Source organism: Budorcas taxicolor, chromosome 16 (genome assembly GCF_023091745.1).
Source record: "Budorcas taxicolor isolate Tak-1 chromosome 16, Takin1.1, whole genome shotgun sequence".
Classification (NCBI taxonomy): Eukaryota; Metazoa; Chordata; class Mammalia; order Artiodactyla; family Bovidae; genus Budorcas; species Budorcas taxicolor.
The window spans coordinates 6,889,812-6,900,593 of NC_068925.1; the positions used below are offsets into that span (position 1 = coordinate 6,889,812).

Consider the following 10,782-nt stretch of genomic DNA (forward strand, 5'->3'; position numbering starts at 1 on the left):
TAATATATGCTGCTCATTCTTCCTGAGACATTACTATCTTCCAATTTACCCTGCATTATATTATTTCACAGTACTTATCTTTCTGACTTCATGATATGCTTTAATTTTTCTTTTGCCGATATTGATCTTTCTTACTAGACCATAAGCTCTAGGAGTATTGAAATTTTTGTCTGCCTTGAGTAGTGTTGCACCCACAGCACCCAGAAGAGATTTTGGCTCATTGTTGGGGTTCAATAAACACTTGTTGAATTAACAGCTCATGCTAGATAGTTAAAAATAAATCTACACACAAATATGCTTAACAGATTTTTGATGAAAGCAATAGTAAGCCAATGGAGAAAAGGTAGCCTTTTTGACAAATTGTGCTAGAGCAACTGGACATCTATTGGCAAAAAATGAACTTTGATCTAAACCTCCCACTTTACATAGAAATTAACTCAAAATGAGTCCTGACTTAAATGTCAAACATAAAATTTAAAAAATAATGAAAACGTACAGGAGATACAATATGGAATCTGAGACTTAAATGCAATGTGTAAGAGTATAACACTTTAAAAAAAAAATAGGAGACCTTCTTTGGATATAAGGCTAGGGAAATATTTTAGGCTTGACACCAAAAGACATAAAAGGTAATCATGAAAGTAAAGTTGATAAGCTGGACCTCATTAAATGAAAAGCTTTTCTCTCCAAAATACCATGTGGAGGGATGAAAGACAAGCTACAATCTTTTAAATCATATATCTGACTAGAACTAATATGCCAGCAAAATTGGAAAACTAAGCATTGGCTGCAGAACTGGAGAAGGTCAGTATTCATTCCAATCCCTCAAAAGGGCAAGGACAAAGAATGTCCAAACTACTGTACAATTACACTCATTTCTCATGTTAGCAATGTACTGATTAAAATCCTTCAAGCTATATTTCAACGGTATGGAAACCAAGAACTTTCAGATATATAAGCTGGAGTTAGAAAAGGCAGAGGAACCAGAGATCAAATTGCTAACATCTGTTGGATCATAGCAAAAAGTAGAGAATTCCAGAAAAATATCTACTTCAGCTTCATTGACTACTCTAAAGCCTTTGACTGTGCGGATCGCAACAAACTGTGGAAAGTTCTTCAAGAGATGGGAATACCAGACCACCTTACCTGTGAAACCTGTGTGCAGGTCAGGAAGCTATAGTTAGAACAAGACATGGAACAACAGACTGGTTCAAAATTGGGAAAAGAGTATGTCCAGTGCCTGATTATTCAGGATTTCAGGCACCACTCTTCCCTGTTCTAACAGATTAGAAAGGCACCAAAGGGTGACTCATTAAGTGTCTTAGGTAAAGCAGCAATAACTACAAGGAAGGTCTCGCTCAAATATTGTCTGAGTACTATTTTCAGTTCAGTTCAGTCACTCAGTCATGTCTGACTCTTTGCGACCCCATGGACTGCAGCACGTCAGTCCTCCCTGTCCATCACAAACTCCTGGAGTTTACTAAAACTCATGTCCATCTAACTGGTGATGTCATCCAACCATCTTATCTTCTGACATTCCCTTCTCCTCCCACCTTCAATCTTTCCCAATATCAGGGTCTTTTCAAATGAGTCAGTTCTTTGCATCAGGTGGCCAAAGTATTGGAGTTTCAGCTTCAACATCAGTCCTTCCAATAAATATTCAGGACTGATTTCCTTTAGGATGGACTGGTTGGATCTCCTTGCTGTCCAAAGGACTCTCAAGAGTCTTCTGCAACACCACAGTTGAAAAGCATCAATTCCTCAGCACTCAGCTTTCTTTGTAGTTCAACTCTGACATCCATATAAGACTACTGGGAAAACCATAGCTTTGACTAGATGGATCTTTGCTGGCAAAGTAATGTCTCTGCTTTTTAATATGCTGTCTAGGTTTGTCATAACTTTTCTTCCAAGGAGCAAGCGTCTTTTAATTTCATGGTTGCAGTCACCATCTGAAGTGATTTTAGAACCCCCCCAAAATAAAGTCTGTCACTGTTTCCCCATTTATTTGCTATGAAGTTATGGGACCAGGTGCCATGAACTTAGTTTTCTGAATGTTGAGTTTTAAGCCAATTTTTTCACTCTCATCTTTCAGTTTCATCAAGAGGTGCTTTATTTCTTCTTTGCTTTCTGCCGTAAGGGTGGTGTCATCTGCATATCTGAGGTTACTGGTATTTCTCCTGGCAATCTTGATTCCAGCTTGTACTTCATCCAGCTCAGCATTTCTTATGATGTACTCTGCATATAAGTTAAATAAGCAGGGTGACAGTATACAGCCTCGATATACTCCTTTTCCTATTTGGAACCAGTTTGTTGTTCCATGTCCAATTCTAACTGTTGCTTCCTGACCTGCATACATATTTCTCAGGAGGCAGCTCAGGTGGTCTGGTATTCCCAGCTCTTTAAGAATGTTCCAGAGTTTGTTGTGGTTTACACAGTCAAAGGCTTTGGCATAGTCAATAAAGTGGAAGTAGATGTTTTTCTGGAACTCTCTTGCTTTTTTGATGATCCAACAGATGTTGGTAATTTGATCTCTGGTTCCTCTGCCTTTTCTAAATCCAGCTTGAACATCTGGAAGTTCACAGTTCATGTACTGTTGAAGCCTGGCTTGGAGAATTTTGAGCATTATTTGCCTAGCACATGAGATGAGTGCAATTGTGTGGTAGTTTGAGCATTTTTTGGCTTTGCCTTTCTTTGGAAGAGTCATATTTTCAGACCCATTTATATTCCTGAGTCTTTTCACGCTTGTCTTTCCCCACTGGGCTTTAGAACTTCAGGAAGGAAACAGCTTTCTCCAACAGATTCTGTTTTTTAAAATTTCGTCCTGCTGTTGGCAGTCCAAACTAATAATCAAAGTCACAACTTTTCCTGATAGTTAGTGCTTTTCAGGAATGGCTTCCTCTCACACTAAGCTCTCCAAGCTTCACTGGACTTAATGCTCAGCTTGAGCTAACTCAAGTTTTGCTTTGAGAATTGTGGAGACTTCCACTCTGAACCAAAGTGCATAAAAAAAAAATCCCTTATTTCTCTTGTCACTCAGAAATTAATTATTTACATTTCAAGAGAGCCATTTCCAGTCCTAGCACAAAATAAAAATAAAAATAAAAAAGATTGGCATTATGATTTCTAAATACTCTCAGAGTTCTAAATACTCTCAAAAGTCCCAGTTGCTCGTGGCATCAGATCTTGATGATAATATTGAGGTTTCTCGTGCCCTTTGACTCAGTTGATTGCAAAAGTCCTAATTCTGCCCTGTTCCACCCAGTTTCTTCCTAACTGAGGAGGAAGAAGTTCTCAGTTCAGAGTTTTGACCTGTATTTCTTTTTACGCTGGGGTTTTGCTGACTATTGTGCAGCTGAACTCACTTGGAGAGTGCTACTGCTAGGTCACTCTCTTCCTTCCAGAGATTTTCAGGTGATCTTTGAGCTTCCGTTGGCCACAATTGTCAACACTTACCATGAAGCCTGTGTCAGGGAGAAAGTCCCCAGTTCTGTACCTCCTTGGGATTCTGACCATGCTCCTCTGCTCTGACAGCTTACAAGGTGAGTAAAATAGCTGCGGATTCTCAGGTCCCAGAAAAGCAATTAGAAAAATGTTCAATTAATGGCAAGAAGGTAGTTAAACCAATCAATTGCAAATATATTCATTCCATATTAGGAATTTTAAAAGTATGATCGAATTGAAATGTTTTATATTACTTTGTGGGAGGTATAATAACTTGTTTTACTAATGTCAATTTCAGTTAACAAATTGCTTTACCAATGTTATAATAAATTGTTTATTAACTTCTATTTTATTAATGGAACAACTAAATTCCCAAATATTTTCAAAATTTTTTTTAGTATTTTTATATTTATATTATTATTATTATTATTAGAGAAACAGCTGTTTTGTATGAATTCCTAGGGGTCTGCTCTAGTAAACAGATAATGAATTGTGGGAATAAAATGAACAGAAGGGGGAACATGGTCAACAGTATTGTAATAGCCTTGTATGATGACAGATAGTAACTAGATTATCATGGTGAGCATTTATAAAGGGCTTCCCTGCTGGTTCAGATGGTAAAGAATCTGCCTGCAATACAGAAGATGCAAGTTCGATCCCTGGGTCGGGAAGATCCCCTGGAGAAGGAAATGGCAACCCACTCCAGTATTCTTGCCTGAGAAATCCCATGGACAGAGGAGCCTAGTGAACTACAGTCCATGGAGTCACAAAGAGTTGGACATGACTGAGCAATAGAACATGCATGCATTTTATGAGGTAAATAAATGTGTTGTACACCTAGATCGAACATAATTATTGAGGTCGATTATGTTTTAATTAAAAAAAGAATAAACTGCAAATAACATTACGTTCATAATTATACATAAATATGAACTCACAAATGCTTGTAATTTCTTAATTTTTAAATTAGTTTATTACCCTCAGAGATAATTTTTTTTTCTAATCCATTGGCATATAATTACCATCTCTTAAGCAAAATTGAAATTGTAAGTTTTACCACTAATTCTGAGAAAATTAACTAGAATCTTAAGTCATAATTTATATGTGAAAAAGCTCTCTGTAATGACATTTTATATATGTAAAGTTTCATTTTTTTTGCAGTTTGGTAATGTTTATAAATTAATCAGCATTGAGAAGATTTGATAGCACCTGTAGGACTCTATGGATGACTAGAGCATTTATTTGTGCTTTATATAAATACAATCTGTGCATTAAAGGTGATTTTTTAAATCAGAAAATGTGATTTCTTTTTTCCTATTGATAACTTAAAATATGTACAAAGCTTCAAATACTTATTACTCAGATTCAACAATTATCAACTCATGACCATTATTGTTTTAACCATATCCACATCCATATTGCTCAGTCTAAGCTATTTAGAAGGAAATCTTGGATATTACTTCCGAATATTTTAGCATGTATCTCTAAAAGATAGGCATTCTTTCTTAAAAGCTATGATAAACCATTATCATAGGTAAAATTAAGTAATAATTACATAATATCAAGTATCTAGTTTTCAAATTTTCCTGATTTTCTTATTTATAAATGTTTTTGTAACTTTATTTATTCAAATTAGAATCCAAGTAAGGTCTACACATCACAATTGATTCATACTCCTCTTGAGTTTCCTTTAATGTATAGATCCTTTTTTTTTCTTATATTTTTCTTTTGTCTAAGTTAATTTCTAAAGAGGATATGGTGGTATCATTATTTTGGAGGCTTCTTCTGCAAAAAGATGAAAATAATTGAGAGAAGACTAAAAAAGTCAATATAGGATTATAAACTTCTGCAAGTGTTTGGCTAGGAATTGGACCTTATTTAGCAAATGATTTTTTTTTAACTTATTTAGCAAATAATAGATTCTCTTTCGTGTATGTGTGTGTGTGTGTCTCTGTGTGTGGTGTTAATAGATTCTCTTTCGTGTATGTGTGTGTGTGTGTCTCTGTGTGTGGTGTATTTATTCTACCAACCTTCCACGTTCATCTTTGAATTTCTATTTCTATTGGGTAAGTCAGTAAAGAAAGGCCATATATCATTTGTCAAGAAGTCTTGTGAGCTATTCATTTATCTTTTGAATAAACTCCTTCCTTTTCATTTCCTTAATTCTTCCATTGTTTATGGAATTATGCCTTTAACCCAGCCTATTGTTTAAAACCTGCCTTAATCTGATCCCAGCTTCATAGCCTATGTCTCACACTTCTCCCCTATGTGATTCTCTGGTCAAACTAGCCTATTAACCAACCATAAAGATTCCCATGTGATTTGCTCCCTCTCATTCTTGTTAATTCCCCCTCAATATAAAATGCCTCATCAAAGCAGCTAACTATCCAATTCCAAGTCCTGCTCCTAGAAGGCATTTTCCTGGCATATTTAATGCATGGGATTCTCTCTCCCTCTTCTTATAGTACATATTTTCTGCTTTCTTTTGACAAATACCATACTCTGCCTGCTATTTTGACAACTATTTATATGCCATCCTCACAATTTTAATGAGGCTCCAATGTGCTCCTTAACATTCTCCATGGAGTTTAGTGCAACAGTCTTATGTCTATTGTGTTAATAAAATTTTATTTCATGTGAGCCTCAGGAAAGGCTATACTTGAGCTCTAGACTTCCTGTATAGGTTGGATCACCTTCTCACAAATATCTGTTTGGGAACTGCCTCTCTCAGAAGAACATTCTAAGTGTCTGTAGTGTGGAGAGGTATGAAATGTGCTCCCTGCCCTCAAGATGCAAAAGGAGAATAAAGATCTGTCCATCTACTTATCTATCTGTCAGCACAGATATGCACAAACACATACCCCACAATATAACTGCCAAACCAGTGAGACAGAAAATAGAATGTCTTTAACAGATTTGAAGACTTGTACTTCATTGTGTGATTCATTTTCTTAGCCTTTCTATTTATACTTTATTGATTACATTAGTCTGTTCCTTCTTCTGTAAATGAGGATGAAAATGACACTCAAGTAAGGTTTTTTTTTTTGTTTGTTTTTTAAAGATTAAATGCAATGTTGTAAGTGAAGTGCTTAACACAGTGCTTAAGACATAGATAGATACACCTGTTATTGCTAACAAGAAATGTAGTTCAGAGAAACCAAAGATTGCTGTGTGCCAGAGTTGGTCAGGTACATTCACAAATGTGATAATGTGATTTGAAAGAAAAAAATATTTTTTGGTCATTTGGTAATTCAGAAAATGTGTATTTGTTTTTGTCCAAGGTTCCTGGCTCACAGCTCCCAACATTCGGATAATATCCTAAGTAGAGATGATGAGAAATGTGTCTAAGGAACTAATTTTGGAACCCCAACTAAAGATGGGTGCTCAAGTTGCTTCAGTCATGTTTGACTCTTTGGATTGTAGCTCGCAAGGCTCCTCTTTTCCTGGGTTTCTCTAGGCAGGAATACTGGAGTGGTTGCCATGTTCTCCTCCAGGGGGTCTTCCTGACCCAGGGATTGAACCCATGTCTCCTGTGTCTCCTGCATAGCAAGTGGATTCTTGACCACTGAACCATGAGTAAGCCCAAAGATGGGCACTGGTTGCTAATCATATGATTAGAGGGTTGGAATTCTCAGTCTTACCCTCTGCCTCTGGTGAGGAGGCAGGGGTTGGAGGTTGAATCAGTTGCTAATGACCAATGTTTTTATTAGCCATGCCTATGTGATAAAGCCTCCATAAAACCCCCAAAACATGGGACTTAGAGAGCCTCTGGTTGGTGAATATGTAGAGGTGCAGGAAAACTGGCATTTCTGGAGATGGCATGGAAGCTCTGTGCCCCTTTCACACACTTTGCCCTTTGCATCTCTTCCGTATGGCTGTTCCTGAGTTGTATCCTTTTAGGATAAATCTGGTAAGTGAAATATTTCTCTGATTTCTGTGAGGTGCTCTAGAAAATCATTGAACCCAGGTTTACTCTATGGCTTTAATCTTTTATTTATAGAAGACACAAAATTATGAAAACTTTCCAAGTACTGATAAACCTAACGTCTGTTTCTTAAAATTATGTGTATTCATCAATATTTTAAAATTATTAACTAAATCCTCCAAGGCTTTGTGAAATTTGATATGATGTCTTTGTATGGATTAATACTTATTTCATTATCGAAGTAATTTCAGAAAACATTTTCTAACATTCTCTTCTATAAAAGGTGGAGAAACACAAAATACTCTTGGGATTGATGGGTACAGAGGTGGTAAGGTATTCTGGATTTGCACAGTCCCTACACGTTTTCACAGAACAATGTCTCTTGATCCATCACAAGTGTTTCTTTAGTAATTTTAGTTAAAAAGAAAAAAAACGACTGACTCTAAACTTTAATTACTGAAAGTCTTCCACTGTCCCCAAGTAGCCCATTCTCTCTGCTGAGGGCAGTGTATTGCCAAGACCATGGTCTGCGTGGAGCAGAACTGCACTGACTCAATCCCTCCCTTGTGTGACCTTGGGAAAGTTACTGTACTTCTCTGTTTCCTCATCTATGAAATGAAAATAACAATAATGCCTACCTCATAGGGTTGTTTGGGAGAATTAAATGAGTTAATATTTGTTAAATGCTTCGAGTACTGCCTGACACTTTATAGTAAATGCTTATACACATATTTTGCTAAATATTTAAACTTATTGAAAAAGATTGTTGTATACGAGGTGAGGATCAGTTCTCTTTCCCTCAGATACCCTTATACATACCTCTTTTCCTTAATTCCCAGCGACATTGTAATAGAGGAGCACAATCCTTCTTTGGTGCTTCCTCCATAGCTCAGTTGGTAAAGAATCTGCCTGCAAAGCTGGAGACCTGGGTTCGATCCTTGGGTTGGGAAGATCTCCTGGAGAAAGAAATGGAAACCCATTCAGGATTCTTGCCCGGAGAATCCCATGGAGAGAGAAGCCTGGCAGGCTACAGTGCATGAAGTCACAAGAGTTGGACACGACTTAGGGACTAAATCACCACCACCACATTCCTTCTTTGTGAATTATTCCAATTATCTTATGGGCAATGAAATTGATTGGGAAGGATGAAAGTCTTTCAATAGATCAGTTTAGTTGAATGCTGCTTTGTTTAATGTGCTGCTTTGTTTAAACAACAACAAAAACCTCTTCTCTCTCTTTCACCATTGAAGGTTGTTCACCACCTGAAGTTAAACATGGACACTTTACATATATTGAAAGAGAAATATTTGGAACTGATGTGGTTGAGTATGAATGTCAGGAAGGATATACTCTTGTTGGAGAGGCTAGAATCTCCTGCACATTTTTCAAGTGGTCACCACCGGCTCCTCAATGTAAAGGTAATCTAGGTTCTCTTATAGCACTAAGAGATAGAGCTACTGTGGAGTAATTCAGAAGTGACTCTGAGAGAATGCGTCCTCCCAGCCAGAGGTAGAGTTGTCACGAGAATGTGCTTGAGCCTGAGTGAGGTCCACTCAGGTTTAATTCCCACATATCCAATAAATGGCACCCTCAAATTCTTATAGAGGCCAGAACTTTTCATGGGAGAGTTGACTGATGGGGTTGACCTCCTTATTGGGTAAGGGGCTATTGTGGTAGAATAAGGAAAATGTTCCTAAAGATTATTTAAATCATTTCACTCATAATAACTCCAGGAGCTGAGTTACTGGTGCTATTTTTTTTTTTTTTTTTTTTTTTACACAAGAGGAAACTGAAGCTAAAGGAGAGGTCCCATAGGGCAGAAGTTAACAGCTCAGAACAAACCCTAGGCTCTCACTTTTGCTCTGCCACTGCAATTCTGTGATGTGGGGCAAGGCATTTAACTTCCCTGTGTCTCAGTTGCCTCGTCTCTAAGGTGGAGATAACCATAGGGCCTCCCTCACAGAGTTGCTGAAAGCTTACACTAAGTGATGTATATATTGTGTTTGCACATAGGTGATCCCAGACAGAGCTCCATAAATACTTGCCAGTGTTGGTAGAAGTAGTAATAGTAGTAGTGTATCAGTAGCGTAGAAAAGAAAGGTAGAATTCAGCAATATTTTTATCCTTTTTAAATGATATTATTGGTGTTAAGATGTGTTTTATTTGAGATAGTCACAATGCTAAGAAAATGTGTCTTGATTACAGCTGTATGCCAAAACCCAGAAATATCAAATGGAAAGCTGTCTGTGGAGAAGGATCAATATGTCACCCCTGAAAATGTCACCGTCACGTGTGACCCTGGCTATAGGATGGTTGGTTCCCAGAATATCTTTTGCTCAGAGAACAAATCTTGGAGTCCGGACGTGCCCAAGTGTGAAAAGGTGAGTAACAGCCAATGAATTTTATGTCATATGACACCTCAAAATAAGTTAAAGGGAAATGGGATGGTTCATAAAATAGAAAAAGAAATAGTATGCCCTAAAGGTCTATTTCAGTAGGGGGAGGTGAATTTATAAGGTGTCTATTGGCTCTTTCCACCTTACAGTAGGTCATCTCAGGTGTGTGAACAAAAGAGTCTTATTGACCAGATATCTAGCCTTTGGTATTTCCTCCAATAAATTATGTGGTTTTGCTCCATTTCTGGTTGGTCAGCAGAACTGACATGCTAGTTGTTTTTGGGGGGGATTTCCTTTCTTCTTATACTTCCTCTATGCTTGGCACTGATGCTGATTATTATTTGAGAACAGACATAGACTGAAATCTCAGGGCAATATTTTTCTAGAATCCAAAGTATTTTTCTGGAGTTTCCTATCCATCATCGGCCCTGGGGTTCTTCATTTTCCAGTCTTCCTTATGCCATAAGTTTTCCTGAAGAAGCACACCCTTTACAAGGATGAGGAAACTTTCTGAAATCATTCTTTTTGTTTCCTCTTTCAGGTACCTGCTGAACTTTGTGAGGCAGTCTTGAAAGGCCAAAAACTCCTAAAGTGTCTCCCGAATGCCTGGGAGGAAAAGGTGGCCCTGGAGTTGTATAAATTGTCTCTGGAGATTGAAAAACTGGAGCAAGAAAAACGCAAAAAGGAAATTGCTTGAGGCTTTCTCTTGGATACATGCTCAGGAAAGAAGTTGCAGTATCAATATACTTCACTGTGCAGGATAGTTCTTGCAACACTCACACAAAATACAGTATTTTTTACTTTACTAACTTCTATCGTTGTGACTTTCTTATTCTTTGATTAGCTGTAGGATCTATAGTGATGCTTGTTCCTGATGCTGATAATTCATATCTTCTCTCTTTTTGCTTCCTGACCAGTCTGCCTTGAATCAATTTTATTGATACATGTTTTATGGCTTAGAATGTGGCACTTGCTCAATATTCCATGTATTCTTGTAAAGACTGTGTGTTTTCTGCTGAG

General features: G+C 37.3%; 1 protein-coding gene across 1 annotated transcript; it reads left to right on the plus strand.

Annotated features, from left to right (window-relative positions):
• Positions 1-3,358: 3,358 nt before the first annotated feature.
• On the plus strand, positions 3,359-10,459 carry LOC128061743 (apolipoprotein R-like). The gene is made up of 4 exons (XM_052654119.1): positions 3,359-3,539; positions 8,617-8,784; positions 9,572-9,747; positions 10,304-10,459. Exons 1-4 carry the CDS (start codon positions 3,455-3,457, stop codon positions 10,457-10,459), a joined length of 585 nt encoding a protein of 194 aa, XP_052510079.1. The 5' UTR covers positions 3,359-3,454.
• The last annotated feature ends 323 nt before the right edge of the window (positions 10,460-10,782 follow it).